The sequence below is a fragment of the Atractosteus spatula genome, chromosome 28 (genome assembly GCF_055471065.1).
Source record: "Atractosteus spatula isolate fAtrSpa1 chromosome 28, fAtrSpa1.hap1, whole genome shotgun sequence".
In the NCBI taxonomy this organism is placed as follows: Eukaryota; Metazoa; Chordata; class Actinopteri; order Semionotiformes; family Lepisosteidae; genus Atractosteus; species Atractosteus spatula.
Genome location: NC_142733.1, coordinates 3292877 through 3310508, shown reverse-complemented (window position 1 = coordinate 3310508; position 17632 = coordinate 3292877). Strand labels below are relative to the sequence as shown.

The 17632-nt window shown below is 48.1% G+C and overlaps 2 protein-coding genes across 2 annotated transcripts; one reads left to right on the top strand and one right to left on the bottom strand.

The window, feature by feature from the left end:
* The first annotated feature begins 353 nt into the window (after window positions 1-353).
* On the top strand, window positions 354-5895 carry cimap1d (CIMAP1 family member D). Its single transcript, XM_088907885.1, has 4 exons — window positions 354-516; window positions 2815-2925; window positions 3755-3868; window positions 5057-5895. The coding sequence occupies exons 1-4, from the start codon at window positions 468-470 to the stop codon at window positions 5539-5541; spliced, it is 759 nt and encodes a 252-aa protein (XP_088764011.1). The 5' UTR covers window positions 354-467; the 3' UTR covers window positions 5542-5895.
* Window positions 5896-6481: 586 nt separating this feature from the next.
* On the bottom strand, window positions 6482-9407 carry cks2 (CDC28 protein kinase regulatory subunit 2). Its single transcript, XM_088907886.1, has 3 exons — window positions 9279-9407; window positions 8325-8452; window positions 6482-7958 (listed from the first exon to the last, which is right to left on the bottom strand). Exons 1-3 carry the CDS (start codon window positions 9335-9337, stop codon window positions 7915-7917), a joined length of 231 nt encoding a protein of 76 aa, XP_088764012.1. The 5' UTR covers window positions 9338-9407; the 3' UTR covers window positions 6482-7914.
* Between the last annotated feature and the right edge of the window lie 8225 nt (window positions 9408-17632).

Here is a 17632-nt window from a genome sequence, read left to right as displayed (position 1 = left end):
GGCGCGCCACAGCTGGAGGCCGGCTAGGGGCTAAAAGAAATGAGCAGGTTGAACAGGGCAGCAGAACGCGATGCCGACCCGTTTGTGATAAGTTGTAGCCATCTCGGGTGATCTTCCAAACAGGCTTATCGGTCAAAGGCTCGATTGAAAAACCTCAAGCCCCAGTTTGAAACGCTCGGGTATCGGAGTGCATCGTCAGGGTTATTTATTTTCCTTGCGAGCTCGGGTGTGAAAAGGCTGCACAAATGCTCAATCCAGTCGAAGAGAAGGTTTGGAAAGGTGACCTGCTTAATTTACAGCAAAAAGTTAATTTTTGATGATTATTTTTTCCTTCCACATTGCGCTCAGCTACGTCACATCCTCTGGGAAGGGCACCGGCCGGGGGCCAGTGCGGACCCCTGCGAGACCCTGTCCCTGCCGGACTCTTCCCAGCAGCCCCCACAGTTCCCAGGGGAGCCCCCGAGGCGATGGGGGAGACGGAGAAGAGGCGCCCCCAGATAGCGGGCCGGGAGAAAGGTAGGTCAGCTGCCGGACCGGTCAGACCGCTCGCTCTGGCGGCTGTAGATTCTGTTTGGAGATTTTAGACCGAGAACGATTTCAAGAATTGTTCTACCAACTCGTTAAACTCGCAAAGATACTCGGGGAGCGAAACTCAATTTTTTCATTTTTATTGCACTGTTATTCTATCACTTTTAATTTTGTGATTTGTATTCTTATTTCCCCCTGGTGAGCTCGCAGAAAAGACATCTCTTTGCCAGCAATTACTGCTGCACGCTGTATTGTTGTGCATTTGATAAACTTGGATTGATTGAAAACTCCCAACTCGCGTCACTCACCTGCCCCCTCCGAAGCATCATGAATACGAGCCCCTGAGCCACCCCGCCTCAGTCACCCCCCTGTCTCCCTGCAGCAGACTCGTGGGCTCCAGATTATGGGGGGGGGGCTCTGCCATCGGCGGACTGACGCATCCCGACGCAACTGTGCGCGTCGGAGCCCGAGAATGACGTCATGGCGTCATGCCCCTGTAGAACCGCACGAGTGTCCGAGACTCTCGGAGACGGACCTCCACTTCCTACTGCACTGTGACAGATATTCTGGGATTAGAGAAACATTCTTCCCAAAATTCCCACACCTGCCAGAATCACAGCAGCTCCCGATCCTACTGGGAGAGGGAGGAGGGAACTCAGCTGAACTGGCAGCCCAGTATGTGATCTCCTGTCACAGCCTGAGGAACAGGCAGCCTGTCTCCCAATAATGCTCTGTATGTTTATATGTAAATATCTTGTGATTGTGTCTTTATTGTAAATGTCTGTAGTTTTTCTTAAGTTGTATTTGTTTTGCTTTGGCAACACTGATTGTACTCACTGGTCTTGCCAATAAAGCACCTCGAACTGAATTGAAATTGACTCTGGGCCGGAGTCTGTCTCCAGAGCTACAGCCCAGTGGCCGGCTGAAACGAGCTCAGATCCGCCAAAGGCAGGAAGTATTTCACCTCCATATGCAAAAGTCGGTTTTAAAGCTTTCTCACCTCCGGTAGTAAGCAGGACTAAAATTCCTCAGCAGCCTGTGAGGAAGTTGTCGATTCACAGTTTCGCAGTCCCTGTGAAACGAGCACAGACTCTCACATGTGTGTGAGTGCGCTTCGAGTTTGTGAAACCTTCCGATTGCAGATCACGGGGATCCCCAAGGCAGCACGGGTCCCTGGGGATCATCGGGGTGCCACACTGTATCACGGGCAGGGCCTGGGGTCTATCGGGGTGCCAGACTGTCTAATCTCTGGGGTTCATGCGGGTGCCCTACTGTCTCAGGTCCCTTGGGCTCCTCGGGGTGCCCCACTGTCTCAGGCCAATGGGGATTATTGGGGTTCTATACTGCCTCGGGGGCCTGGGGTTCATGGGGGTGCCCCACTGTCTCAAGGGCCTGGGGGTAATTGGAGTGCTATACTGCCTCAGGGGCCTGGGGTTAATGGGGGTGCCCCACTGTCTCAGGGGCCTGGGGTTCATTGGGGTGCCCCACTGAAGAGGAACTGGAAGAGGAAGTGGTCTAGATCCTAGAAAAGCTGTTGAATGTAAGAGCTGAGCTGCCCAGACTTGTTGGGAGAGGTTTTAAAGGCAGTACAGTCATTGTTGAAATGTTTAGTTTTGGGACACTGGGGTGAGGTTGCCTGTTTATGCTGACAAGACCCCTGACCCTGCCTGTCCCCTGCGTCTCCCTGACCCTGCCTGTCCCCTGTCTCCCTGAGCCTGTCTGTCCCCTGTGTCTCCCTGAGCCTCGGCCTGTCTGTCCTATGTCTCCCTGACCCTGCCTGTCCCCTGCGTCTCCCTGAGCCTCAGCCTGCCTGTCCCCTGCGTCTCCCTGAGCCTCAGCCTGCCTGTCCCCTGCGTCTCCCTGAGCCTGCCTGTCCCCTGCGTCTCCCTGACCCTGCCTGTCCACTGTATCTCCCTGAGCCTCAGCCTGCCTGTCCCCTGCGTCTCCCTGATCCTGCCTGTCCCCTGCCTCTCCCTGAACCTCAGCTTGCCTGTCCCCTGTGTCTCCCTGAGCCTGCCTGTCCCCTGCGTCTCCCTGATCCTGCCTGTCCACTGTATCTCCCTGAGCCTCAGCCTGCCTGTCCCCTGTGTCTCCCTGAGCCTCAGCCTGCCTGTCCCCTGTGTCTCCCTGAGCCTGCCTGTCCCCTGCGTCTCCCTGATCCTGCCTGTCCACTGTATCTCCCTGAGCCTCAGCCTGCCTGTCCCCTGCGTCTCCCTGACCCTCCCTGTCCCCTGTGTCTCCCTGACCCTGCGTCTCCCTGACACTGCCTGTCCCCTGTGTCTGCAGGCCCTGGGCCCGGCCGGTACGCCCTGCCGCCCACGATCGGCTTCACTGGGCACGACTTCACCCGGCCCGCCGGTCCCGCCTACTCCTTCCACGGCAGGATGAGCAGCGTCAGTGAGTGCCTCTCCTTTCAGCCGCCGCAGGGGACTCTGGGACTGAGCTCGGAATACCTGACACCCAAGGAACTCATTCCTGTTCTTGATTAGAATATTATTTAAAATTTCAGCCACTCAAAAAGTGGGACATTTCAGATTTAATGAGTCTCCATATATGTTAAATAACTTGTAGGGACGAACGCTTTATGGCTGTTCTTTATGTTGTGTGTAGTAGCTGTTATAAGCATTGCCGTCTCATTCAACTGTTTGCGCGCACTGTACCGCTAGAGGGAGCCATCGGCCGCATGGTTTAATGAACCAGCGGTCGCATTGGCTGACTAGAGAGGTGGTCGTCCGGCCTCTCACCAAATAATTCAGACTGCATCACACAACCTCGCAACTATCAGAAAACTAAGAATAATCTGGATCTGGTTTTATTAATTAACACAATCCCTTCAGCACTACTAAGTAAGCCCTGGACTGTGGGCTTTACAGCACTGCCACAAACATACTGCATAAGATCACAGGGACTCTGTTCTTAAAAATAGAGTTTAATATGTTTTGGCAAAATACTTGGAGATGCATCACTTTGAGGAATAAAATCAAATTCTGAACCCTTTTTTTGCACAACAGAATCATAGTAAAAGCTGAATTTTTAAATTGTGTTTTGAATTTGAATGTATTTTTGTAAATGAAAGAATGCTTCATGTGCTGATAGACCCTACACTGCCTACGAATGATGCTTGATAGATTAACTGGACATTGGCCGAGCCGAGCAGAGTCTGTCCAGCCCGGCAGTGCTGACTGACAGGCTGTCTGATGTCCCTGTCCTCTGTCCACGCGAACAGTGTACTCTGTGGACTCCAGTCCTGGCCCGCGGTACTACATCGACGCCAAGCTGACCCGCTTTGGAAGAGACGGCAGCCCAGCGTTCTCCATGCTCGGCCGGGCTAGAGGCTCTGGTAGGCTTCCTATCGGACATGTATCTCGCTGTATTCGGGATGTAGACTCCACTGCCCAGCATCCTCTCCTCCCCCACGCGACCGTTCGGGCAGTGTTGAAATCTTTTTGGACTTGAACGATCCGAAAATTGTTTTGGGACACGGGGGGGGTGAGGTTACCTGTTGATGCTGACAAGACATTACTTTTCAGTTTTGATTTTGCTCCTCACTATGTCAGATACACCTATTAAGTATATAAAATATCTTTACGCTTAATAGCCTGTGAAAAAGACGTTACTCATTAGAACGTTAACTCGGCAGTGCTTCTGATGCCATATTTACACCCTTCTGAATGCGTCAGGCGGTCAAATGTATTTGTTTTTTAAAAGGTCAGTGTAAACTAAATAGTAACCAGACTGCGATAACAAAATTCCTAATCAGCCAGTAGCTGTGGGTGAGAAACCACTGGGCGTTTGCGATGTGCTGGGATCTTGTCTCATGTTCCCCGTGCTCTTTTAGTCATTGAAATGAAGTGCTGGCTGGGGATTTCAGGTGACATTTCATGTGACTGCTGTGGTTTGGCTGTCATGTTGGGCCCAGAGGAGACGCACATGTCAACGATGTAGGAGGCTGCAGAGGAGATGCAACTTTTCATTTTAAGTGTGCAAGGTATTTATCAAATCGAGATTCAAGGCACCAGCAGAAGTACCTTTCCTTGTGCGTAACTGACAATTACCATTAAAGCCCATCTTGACTTCACCGCGGTGTCGCGGGGTGAGCCTGGCTCCGACAGCTCGTTCAATTGCAGTTGAAGAGCAAGTGGGGGGTGACGGGCGGAGTCCGTTTCCCTGGCAGTTGCAGTAGCTGCCGTGTCCTTCGCAGTTAGGGAAGGGAGCAAGCGTTTTGAAAATGGCTTTAATGAGAAAAAAAAAAAACAGCTTTCTTTTGCGCTGTTCATTAAAAAGGAGCCCGTGCTTATAATGTGGTTTGTAGTGTGTAGTCAGACTGCAGTGAGATTCTAAGTCAGAGCTCTTGCACTTACAAAATTAGGTCCTCTGCATTCCCTTTCCAAAGAAAGATCCTCCTGCAGCTGTTTTTTTATTGGTTCTTGTATATACACATGCAGATGAAGGAGAATATAAATTTTAAAGCTGTTCTGTGCAAAACCAGGCCTCTGAAGTCGACTATGGACGGATGTTTTTCCAGCAGGTCATTCCCAGACTCCGGGGCCCGGTGCCTACAGTCCAGAGAAGGCCCCACCTCTGAACAGGCAGTGCCGGCCTCCTTCCTACACCATGGGCTCCCGCACCAGGTACCGCACCGTGGACGCCGTGCCACCCCCCAACAGGTACACTCTGCCAGCGCTGCTGGGCTCCAGAGTGCCCACGAAACCCGCCAGCGCCAGCTACACAGTGTCGGGGCGCACCAGGTCCGGGGGTCACTCGGAAGACCTGTGCGGGACCCCGGGCCCGGGGCGCTACAACAGCACGGACCCCAGCGTCTACCTGGTGCGACGGCCCGCCTTCTCCATGCTGGGGCGCCACGACGTGCCCTCCGACGCCACCAGGAAGCCGGGCCCTGGCACGCACGACGCCGAGAAGGTCACGGCCCACAAGCCCCGCGCCCCCGCGTACTCCCTGGGGATCAGGCACTCCGAGTTCGTGACGCCGCTCATCATCGATGTTTCAGACTGAAGCCCCGCGTGTCCGTATTGCATCGCAAACATCTCAGGCTGATGTTTTTCCCCCTTCGTGCACAGCCTATCATGGAGCATCTTCACTTCAGTTCACCAGCTTCCTTTCTCAGTGTGGGTGGCACAGTAGATGCTCTTCCTCTTCGGTGTTTGAGAGAATGTCCGGTTTCTGAGGGGTGATTGTATCAGCACCCAGGTCTAAGGTTTTCTACAACACCGCAGAAGGATGAGAGCTGCACGTCAAACCTCACAGCAGAGCTGAGCTCTTGCACGTTCAGTTCTGGGATTTTATTGTGTTTATGCTTTTGCAACTATTGGTTTTACGAGTATAAAACATTTCTGAATTCTTTTCTAACCATGTGTACTGTTTGCGTTTTCACTCACACTTACAGTATCACAATAGATGGCCTGACAAATAGATACTATTACAACTCAGATTAGATGTTAAAATAATATAAGAGTGAGAATTAAGGTGCTTGTTTTAAATGACCAGCTCCTGGAGATGGGACCTCTGTAACAAGCAGGGAGTTCCAAACAGTGAAACCAAAGAAATACCTCAGGGAAGACGTGCATAAGTCCAGTCCTGTAGGGCCAGGAGGTTTCTGATTTTATTTCCAGCTGAGCCCTTAAATAAACTCAGGACTTGGTTAATTAGTCACATCGATGGCTTTCCTTGTTCTTGAGAAGCTGGGGATCTCAAGAGATAACAGCTTCTCTCAACTAACAGCTGTTGGCCCTTCTAAAAGTTTCAAATGAGTCCCAATAAGAAAAAGCAAATTGTAACTAGGAACTAGACCTTTGTTGCACCATTGACCTCGTTTTGTCAAAACAGTATTAGTACAGAGTTTACAAACTTTATAAAAATAAAACAGTTCCTATAGATGCAAGAACACGTTCCAGTATTCAAATAAATAAAAAAAGGTATTCGAGAACAATGGGGGTAAAAATAACATGGAAAGATTTAAAATACAATTGCGAAGACGGATTGGTACAGACAAATCACACCAAAGTGGAACTGAAGCAAACATGGGTTTCCAAGCATTAACCGGGGGAGGACGGTCAACCAAGTGAATTGTAACAGTCATTGTCCTTTTTGCAAAACTCGTGGTGGAGCTCTCAACAGCTACAGGCTATGTCAAAAATGCGGACTGCGAAATAAAGAGGTCAGATCTGCAGCCTTGGTCAAGCCCTTCTGCTTAAGCACCTGTCTTAAATTTAGAAGTGCTGCAGTGGCTACAGATTTAAACACTGGCGCGGGCTGTGAAATTTAACACCTCTGCAGCTATTCGCTAACTGCACTATTTAAAGTATCCCCTGTAGAGATGACAATAACTGTTCCGTTACAGAAAACAGGAGAATACTGGACTATAGAGTAGCTATAATAGAGCAACAAACAGTAGAAAAAGAAGAATTTCTTTTTCGGCTTTGTGAAGACTACAGTGTCCTGTGACCTCCATGGTGCACTTTCAATATCAAGCATAAAAGTGAAACCTGACTTCAGCAATTGCCATATCCACGCCCACTGAAAAAAACTTTTAGATTTTTACAAAAAGAAATCCAATGCAATAGATATACTTGGGAACTCCAGGCACTGTGTTGAGAAAAGGATCCATTCCTAATGATACATTCTCAAGATTAAACAAAATGAGTAATAAATAATATGAACTCTTTTCTAGTGCACTCATTCACAGAGTCCAGTACTACTGTTTAATGCAGGGCTTCCCAGTCCAGGCCTCTGCTGGGTCCTATTCCAGCTGGGCTCGTTAATTTAATGAAACCCCAATTAGAATTTGATTTTCGGTTCTGAAGATGTGACATGAGGAATTACTATATATAGAGAATCCCCCATTGTCCTGGAAGCACTAATGAAGTTATTGGTTCAGTCAGGCTGGATTGAAACACAGCAGGTGCTCGGGACAGCAGCAGCAGCAGGGCTGGACAGCCCTGGGCCCAGAGAGCTAGCCAGCAGGCGCAGGTGGCTTCTGCCCAGTTAGGAGAGCACTCGAGTCTGGCAGTAGCAGCCATCGAGAGACCCAGATCCGCGGGCGACGCTCTGAGCCCAGACGGCCAGCAGAGGGGATGAAATGTCCGCGCCCAGCTGGATGTTTCCTGCAGAAGGAGCTCCCTGCACGCCACACCCACCCCGCTCTGCTGGCCTGTCAGGAGTCAGGTCTTGGATGTTCTCCCAGTCTGGCAGGCTTTCCATCGCGTGGGTTTACAAAGATTACAGTCAGGCCTAATATCAACTCAAAACAGCCACCATACAAAGCCATACGCACACGTGCGCAGACACACGTTTGCCCAGGTTCTTGATGGCAGTTTCGGTGTGAAGAATAATGGGATGAAAATGGGAGTCCCGCCGTCTTCTCCTCTTTCACTCTTTCGGGAGAGGCCTCCGGAACAGCAGGATGTGCGGCTCTGGAAAGACAAACGGGCACTGAGCTTGTACAGGGCTCCTCCGGGATTCGATACAGCTGCGGCCCTCAGGACACACGTTTCGGCTCGAACCGGCTGACGCTTTCTGTGGGTGAGAGCCACGTTCGGCCCTGAAACCAGGTTCGACGTTCAACGTCTCTAAATTAATTTTCTGTTCTAACACTAACAGCAGCAACAGCCCCAGACGCCCCAAACTCAAACTTACACCATTGACCCAAAACGGAAGAACCGGATGGGTGTTCTTCTTCTCCTGCTGCAGCCCCCAGCGGGGTTGCAGGGATCTCGGTTCAGGTTAAAGGTCAGAGACGGCCGTTTGGAACAGATCGCGAGCCGGGAGGACGCAGCTACCTGGCTTGTGGATCATGTAGTGTATCCAGCCCTGGCTCTGCTGCACACCCAGGCTGCGCCACTCCTCCTCGGACATCAGGTGGGACGTCGGCACCAGCTTGGACATTTGCTTGGGAAGCATCACGTGCCTGGGAGGGGGGGGGAGGTCAAAGGTCGTCTTAAATCAGGTTGACAGCGTTTCTTGCCAAGATCAGGCAGCCCCCTTGCTTGCTCATAGAAGCACCATGCCCGGAGCACTGCTGTCCAGATCGGTCTGTTATAACACCCCAGGAGGGTGGGGGCAGCCGGGAGCAGTGCCCGGAGCTCCCCACTCGTGGCTTGAAGGTTGTGGGTTCGAGTCCCAGGTGAGCTGGATGCTTCACCCAGACAGCCGTATAATCGGCTGCAAGTGCAGGATAACAGATCAGCCAAATGCATTAGAAATTAAAATAACATGCCACTGTTTCCGTCGAAAATAAGAGTTGTGCACCCGCTGTACACGCCAGAAAACCTGTCACTTCGCCAGGACCCGAGCTGCACTGCCAAAAATAACACAGGATCTCGACTTCGCTCATATTTATCGACGTTTATCACTCACGAAAATCTTCCACTGTAACTACAGTGAGCCAGCGTGACCTTCTGATTCTAGAGATGGTTACCTGCGCCTTCCAGGCTTTGGCATTTATTGAAAACGAGATATTAATCTGCAAGTAACAAGTCTGAAACCGCTGAGAGCCTCCGTGCGAGACAAAAAAAAAATGTTTTCCAAGTGAATACATCTAATAAACAGGACACAAAAATGCGCTGGTTCCGGGTTAAACTACAAATAACCTAAATAAAGACCTTGTCCATGCAAGTCGAGTGTTTCCAGCTCCCAAATCTATACAAATTCGGAACAGATTATTTTACAGTAATACTGTAATATTTAAACGCAAGTCCGACGAAAGAAAACAAACCACAGAATACTTGGCATACCTGTATTCATATTCCTCGTCTGTGTATTTGTCAGAATAGTAGATCTGCTTCTTCGACATGTTTAAATCTTTCTAAAATAGTCGCCTCTCCGCCCGGTTTCGCGCTGCAGTTAGCTTCTCCCCAGCTCTCGCGCACTTCACCCCGCACGGGACCAAAGATTTAAACTCAAACTGCCCGCTCCCGCGCTCTGATTGGCCGTAACGGACCAGCCGCGCGGGGCAAAGCTAAACGGCCGCCAGGAGGCCCGCCCGAGCTCGCGTTTCAGTCAGACGCTGGGAGAGGAAACTGCTGCCATTTTGGCTCAAGTCTCAGGGGGGTCCGCTTGCACTGTAAGTATATTAAACGTTAAGAGCCAACATGTCCGGAAGAGAGAACAGTTTCACGACAGATTGCTCATTTCTTCTCATTTCACTAAGCTCTAGTGTTGCGCTAGGCGGTTTTCTGTTGCTTTACAGGGTGGATAATTTACTAACGTAATTTATTTATATACTGATTATGTAATGGAATGACTAACTCTCCTAATAGTAGTTGTGACCTAATTTTTAAAGGAAATGAGGTAAAGTATTGTGTTGAAAGTGATTCCGTTTTTATTTCGGTGGTATTTTTCCGAGTCCTGATGGTGTGTTTTTTTTTGTCTTTTTTTTTAAATACACGTCTCCTGTATAACGAAACTAATTGTAAATGCAACAAGAACGATGTTTCCAATTTAGGCTATGACCATTATTATATAATTGTTGTTTATTACGAGCTCAGGTCGCAGGATATAGCCGTCGTTAAGCTTTCTCTACATCTGAAGAGTGACGATTTTTTTTTTCAATTGTTTAAATTGTACATATTAGAGGGGTTTAAGTGTAAGGCCATCCAAATCCCGTAAGTCTTGCAGGTAACCCCAAACCACGGCTGTAAAACAGTTGGGAACATTTTGAACTTATTAAACTCGTCTGTTCAATTAGGACAACTAATGATCTGTGCCCCTGAATATCTCTGTATGCAGTTAACAAATCGCAATAACAAATAACAAATGTATATCTGATCACTATTTAGTTACAAATCTTCAGAAATGCAGGATTTAATAGCTATCTGCATAGAGCAGGATGGTGGTGCACTGGTGAGCTTTGCTGCTTCATTATGCTGGGGCCCTGGGTTCAAATCCTGGGGTGCTGTCCGTGTGGAGTTTGTATGTTCTCCCCTAGTTTGCATGGGTTTCCTCCCTCAGTCCAAAGTCCAGGGTGTACCCCACCTTGTGTTGCGGGGTACCCAGCGACCCTATATTGGATAAAGTGATTAGAAAATGGATCTCCATATCACCTCATTCAACAAATTGCCTGCTAACTGACTGCAGTTCCATTCTAAATCTGCAGAAATGTAGGATGTAATGACTCCCTGTTCAAAACCTGCTGGAATCTGGGTCTCCAGGAAAAACAGGACTGGGAAATTCCCCCTGGATACACCGCATGAGCATCCCTGGCCTTTTGCATAATTAAATAATCGTATGGTTTATTTATTGAGCCGGAAGCAGAAATGTTAGCGAGCTCATTAGCGCGAACAAACCCATGAGGTCTGACGACTACACAGCTGAAATGAGTTCAGCACTAAACCCCGAGAAGTGATTGACCTTTACTCGTTGAAAGTTTTTTTTTTTCCTCCACTCTAAAAACACAAGAGTTCACGTTTACCTCGAAACTGGTGGACAGAAAAATAAAATTGACAAAGGTGGGCAATGAGTCTCGAAAAGAAAAAAAAACCGAAAATGTCAGCTGTGGTTAACCTCATCCTCGCACGCTTGTAGTATATTCTGTGAGGATGAGGGCGACGGCAAAAATCATTATATTCACGGCGTTCGTCTGTTTTAGAAAATGAGCTGGAGCAGCAGTGGTTTCGCGTAAACACAACCTTGACCTGATTGGCTCCCTGTGACCATGTTTCGAAAGCACGATTTGTGTTTAACAAACTGTTGTAGAATAACTCGAGCCGTGACCTTTGAAATTAAGTCAGACTGACAGGAGTGGGCAATCGCACAGATGAAAGCAAGGGTTTGCCACCTCTGAGCACTTTAATATCTTTCTGTGCTCGGAGTCGGGAGAGAATAAGTGTGGGATTTAAGGGCCACGCGTGGGTGTTAGCGTGTCGGTATCCAAACAGGTCTGAATGCCATACTCTCCTTCCTCTTTATCTTTTCTTTAAATTCTTCCCCCTTCTTTTTTTAAAAAAAGACTTACTAAAAGAAATTGTTCAACTTCCTCCTTATTATATTCCTTCCTCCTTCCTCCTTATTCCTCTTTCCCCCAGCAGCCAGATCACCCTGCAGCTCCCAGCTGGCAGCCCCACTGGAGCCCAGCAGGTGTGAGCCTGGCCAGTACCTGGAGGGGAGACTCCTGGGAAAAACTAAGGTTGCTGCTGGAAGAGGTGTTAGTGGGACCAGTAGGGGGCGCTCACCCTGCGGTCTGTGTGGGTCCAAATGCCCCAGTACAGTGAAGGGGACACTAAACTGTAAAATAATATATATTGTAAGAAAGATAATTGCAGATTATGTATAATTAACACCCCCACACTTACAAACAGTGACATGATTATTAATGACCAAGCTGTCAAGACCTTGTTTTAAGGTCTCATCCTTATGGAACCCCCTACAGCACAGTGTCCCCCATGACCACTCTGGGACGTTAGTTTGGGCATTCTGGTCCAGAGGGAATGGTCAGATCGCCACCTACTGGTCTGCCAGCGTCTCTTACAGCAGCAACCTGGTTTTCATCGAAGGCCTCTGATCCCAGCACAGACGATTAACACCGCCCTGAGGCCTGATGAGTATAGGTTATACTGAAATATTTCTTTGGATAAATACGGATTTGAATCAAAAAGAGTGATTTCTGCTTTGGCTGCAGTATCAAAGAGGAAGCACAAAATGCTGCATGAGGCCAGATGCATTTGTGTTGCCCTTTCAAAACCGTTTCCGGGGGCTGTGGAGCCCTCCCTGCCCTTTCTTCTGCCCTTTGATTGACGTCCGAGTAACATCCGCGCTCTGGTCCCTCTCGAGGCGGCTGGGCTTCGCAGGTGGGTGTGAAATGTCAGGTACTGTAGGTGAGTACCGAGTGTGGCCTTTTCTGCTGCGTGTCGCAGACAGGAGCTGTTTAAAGAGACATCGCACTTCTTTAGAGCCTTAGGAAGCCCTGCTCAGTGACAAACGTGTGAGATGTCAGAGATCACTGGGGCCATTTTTTTAACAGGTTCAAGTAGGGAGCTGCGTCAGCAGGCGTAGGCTGCAAAGGAACAAGTAAAGGTTTAGCCCCTGCTGAAAAGAGAAGAAAAGAAACACAACATTTCAGCTGTAGAGCCTTCTACGGGTGTGACACCTGGAGAAGGCTCCACAGTTGAAATGTTGTTTCTTTTCTCTTTTCAGCACAGAATAAATCTTTACTTGTTCCTTATTTTTTTAACAGGCTGCTCCTCAGGCAAACTCTCTCTGATGCTTTTGTTGGTAAAAACTTTAGACTGAAAACTTGATACTGGCTTTTCCATTTAAATTTAAGTATTATTCCATGAAAATGAACTGTTCCTGGGGAGGTGCAATTGTATCAGAGTTGGATGGTAGACTGGGGTGTATTTCAGCTCTCTGCTACAGTACATATGTTTTTGTCTCCTAGCAAACTCACCAGCCGTTACATTAGAGAACGCATTTCAAAGCCTTTCCAGGCCACGCAGGGTAACATGTCTATGCAGAAATGGTAGCAGAAGGTACTGAAAAACTCTCTGGAGAATACAGAATACCCCCCCCCCCCCAATCTTAGTAACTCCAGCTGCTAAAAAGGGTGTGCTATGGTTTAGCTACATTCTGTACGTGAGTGGCTGTATGTACGAGTCAGCAGCTCACAGGAAGTAAGCTGATCCATCTTTTCTCATTCGTTAAATATAGAGTACAACAGAGATAAAAAACATGCAAAAGTTATTTCTTACAGTAACGACGCCTATTTTCATAGACGCCCGAAGTGCTGCAGCATCGCTGGTCTGTGCCTGTGTGTGGGGAAAGGCTTAGCAGAAGCAGGGGCTGGTGTTTGCAGCCTGTGCTCTGGGATCGAAATGTGCTAAGTAACATCAGAGGAGGAGGCCACAGGCGGATGAAGTCTTCGCTTTAAGAACCAAATAGAGGAAGTGGTTTCCTTTGGGTCAGCAGTCTAATACCAGGGTCTCTGAGTCTCTGCTCTGCAGTACAGTGTCGCTTAAACAGGGCTTCCCCTGTCCCAGGGAAAAGTGGACCCTGTGTTGTGCGTGTTGAGTGCAGGCTAGTGAAATAAATTGCTGCACGTTGCACAGAGCTGTCCCGTGTTAAGTAGGTTTGTTTCAGACCCTCGCTGCCCTTTGTGTAAAGAAGTGTCCGCTGTTCTCGGTCTTAAACTCGCCTCAACACATCTCCCACGCGTGCCCTCTAGTTTGTGTGTCACTGAAGATTCTGCCTGTCAGGATTTTGGACTCTGACTTCGAATCCCCATTTTAATCTATTTCCATAAAGAGTTCCAAAAGCTGAAATAGTGGATTTGTTCTGTTAAAAAGAAGCTGTTTTTACTTTTCTATACACTGTTTAGAGTTATTACTATTTTATGTGTTCTTTTTTAGTATCTTCTGTCTCTCTTTAGTTTAACCCCTTTTTGTGCGGGACATAGTAAGAGGTTTTGAATATTCTCTATTTTCCTTTTCATAAATTATTCTCTGCCAACACTTCACTTACATGTTCTGTTACATTTAATCTGCAGTTTATTGATCGTGTATTTTGGTTGGTTTAAAATCCGATACAAATACTTGTAAAAAGATCATACACTGTTAAAAAAATAAAAGTTCCTATAACAGCGATTGCTTTTGAAGCATAGTTTAGATTTAGTCTAGAAAGTTATTTTCTGCTGCGGTTCAGCAGTCGCCAGGAGGCCGTGTTTATTACAGTTAAAGCCTTGTTCTGGGCTTGCCTTGTGTTGTGGGACGCGAGAGCTACTGTAGTATATTCGTACACCGTAATCTCCTCCTACAGATGCGCCGAGACTAGAGAGAGTGGGTGGACATGTTTGACTAATGGACGTTTTATGTGTTCTTATTTTTAAAATGCTCTTAAAAGCAGACAGCTGCCCACCGAAGGGAGTCTCGTTTTTTTTTTCCGCCTGTGACCTCTTATTCAAACCGTAAAAACAGGTTGCTGTTGTGACTGGGGTGGGGGGTGGGGGGGAGCTGATTTTCAGCAGTGATCACACTACCCTGCTTGAGTACGTCTCTGGGAGGGTTTGGATCACTGATTCCTGCTCGGCTGTGTTTGTGTGCCTGATCTTGAGCTGGGAGACAGGTGAACATGAAGGGGAGATACAGATGAGCAGAGGTGTTCCTAATGATTTACTGAGATTCATTAACCCCACTGTAAATCATTAAGACCGTCGTATTAAAGAATAAACTGGCCATTCCGCGGGTGGTCCATACTGCCTCCTAAGGAGCGGACCACAGCATAAATACGGGCGCAGACTTGGAGGGAGAGGACTGCGAGTGAGAGATGCTTTGTCTCATCAGGCTGGAGCCAGGGTCTGTCTAGGTAATCTGAGCATTCTTACAACAGAGCTTGCCTTCTTCTTTATCTTGGAAAATTCCCATTTCCTGTCTTCTGGATTTCCTCAGGCTAAACACATCTCTCTCATGTTAGTGGTGCATTGTTGGAACAGGGGAAAGTTGGTTTCCATTCGCTAGTGGGCCTCTGTGTTTGAGAGGAGGTGAGTTAATCTGGGGTAGGATCCATTTTTATTAGGAGGTGGGTTTTCTCTTGCCGGCTTTAAGAAACGTTTTTGTGGTACATTTGGATTACTGGATGAGAATTCTGGAATATTCTAAATCCAAAGTAAGGAAACCATGCATTGTACATATCTATATATACAGCGGGCCAACTGCTGTAGAGTTATTTGTCAGAAAAAAGATTTCTTATCCGTGGCTGGGTCTGATTATTGCAAGAAAATAAGTAATACGCTTGCTGTGAACGTCTGGCAATGCATGACGTTAGTGAACTTGTTAAAATATTAGCTTGCATAGTAAGATGATGTCAGAATCTTGATTTTTATATTTATTTAATAACAGCCCTACTTATAATTTATTAGAACCCCTTGTTTCACTACATTACGAGCGAGAGGACGCTGTTTGATCCACATGGCGAGTCTTCTAGTTCTTAGCTAATTTTATCCCTCTGTGTCTTCAAGGAAGAGGGGCTATTCGCCTGTTCCACGCTCCCACAACCCTCTGTGTAGGGTGAGCCCATTGGCTAAATCACATCAAATGAATTGTAGAAGCATTAATTATGATTAAAATTATAAATAATTATTACACTAAAAGACGCGCAAAGTAAAAAAAAATCCGGGGTATGAGGCCAGAATCTGAAGATATTTTTTTTTTACGTGCCGCAGGCGGGGAAGTGTGTCAGTGACGCTGGAGAGGAAAGAGGCGGCTCGCGGTGTCTGTGGCTTCTCCGGCTCGAGGCTCGCCCCGCGCGCCGTGCAGAGCGCGCGCACCGACCCGGGGCGCGACGCTCGCGGGCTCACACCTCTCTAGCCGCGCGGCAGGACCCGGGCAGGACTCGTCTCTCCAGGTATGTCCACGGGCGTGCAGTACGGTCATCTCTGCTTCTTTGAGCTGGGAATTTCTGAAACAGCATTGCAAAAAAAAAAGAGGCAAAACGCTTTTCCTCCTTGTTTAACTTTGCAAACGTTTAAACTAGTCTGAGCCTTGGCAGCGCAAAAGTTTCGTTCCTGTATTTGTCTTTGCGCTATAACTGATGTAGGGAGTAAAGGTACAGAATATCCGTGACATTGGCTATTAACACTTGTCAAGAAATGCGCTTTGGACTTTTTTTTACATTAAAAGCGGTCTTGGTGAATGAAACAGGAAAACAAAACGCGTTCTTTCACTTGAACAACGAAGCAACATAGTGGTAATGAGTTTATTTATCAAGTTTAACGCGGGCTTCCTGATGGTGAGATAGGCTTCACTCGCTCTAGTTTTCTACACCAATGTTTCCTTGTAATGTATTTGATCGTGCTACACCTAGACACAAAATCACAACGTATCGAGGATCGCTACACGTACTCGGACTTCCACTGTGAGCCGACCGCTGCGGTAACTTCAGAGAGCAGCTCGCCAACTTCATCACGAACACGATTCTTTTCAGTGACGAAACGTGGCGTTTTCTCTGGGGGAAGTCATCCCTGAAATAAAAAGAAAAGCTCGAAGCTGAGAGGGAGTTTTCGGCTCAGTTCTCTGCAGTCCCCTGCTCTCACGCTTTCATTTTCCTTTCGTGAAATGAAGCGCTGTACCCCAACCCCCCGGACACGCCGCCAGACAGAATCGGGCCCTTCTCCCGATCAAAGCATTTCATGGAAACGATTAATTTCCAGCGACAATAACCGTAAAAAAACAAAGAAGCCCGTCGCTTGTTCTGTCTTATTAAATATCGGCGTTTGGCTGTCGTCTCTCAAGACAGAACGGGACGTGATCGCCAACTCAGAGCTCGACCACAGGGCCGGTCGAGTCGAGACGATTTTCAACAGGTCTGCTGTCGCAGCACCGGCTGGGACGCGCGGTTGCTGCTGTGATGAATGAAGACGAGCGCTGGGTGAGCCAGCAGGGTTTCTGAGAGGACTGGATGGTCCCGCTCGCTGCTAGCGCTCTGTTTTTGGATCCATCTGCATCACGCCCTGCAAGGCGCTATATAAAAGCAAAGCCGCGCGTGAAGGAAATAAGAACCGTAATGACATACGATGCTAAATGAAGCCGGTCTAGCCCTTGTGGTAGTGAGTTACCTATCGAAGCAGGGATCACATCCAGCTGAAAGAAACCAGGGGATTGTCTTCAATAACATGGCTGGGTGGCTTGGTCCCTACTCCCACCACCCTTTGTGTAAAGAACTGCCTCCTCGTCTCGGTTTTAAATACACTTCCGTGTCATTTCCAGATGTGTCCTCTGGTTCGTGTTTCACTGTTCATCATGAAGAAATCCGCTGGCTGGTCCAATGATATGTTGAATACTTGTGTCAGGTCCCCTCCTAGTCTTCATTGTTCAAGACTGAAAGGGTTTGGTTCCTTTAGCCTGTGTCCAGCGCACAATCTTCTTTTAAGCCCAGAATGTGTCTGGTTGCTCTTTCCTGGACTGATTCCAGAGCTGCCAGTGTCAATACAGGGTCAGAATTGGGATGGATTAAGTCCAGGATCCACTTGTCTGTTGCTGACAGGTGTCAGACGGGACTGGGAAGCAGCCAGTCACTGGTGGCTGTGATTCTGGACTGGAGGCTGGGTCCGTGCTGTAATTGCATCTGGGCCTAAGCTTTCGTATTCAGCTGTGATCCACTG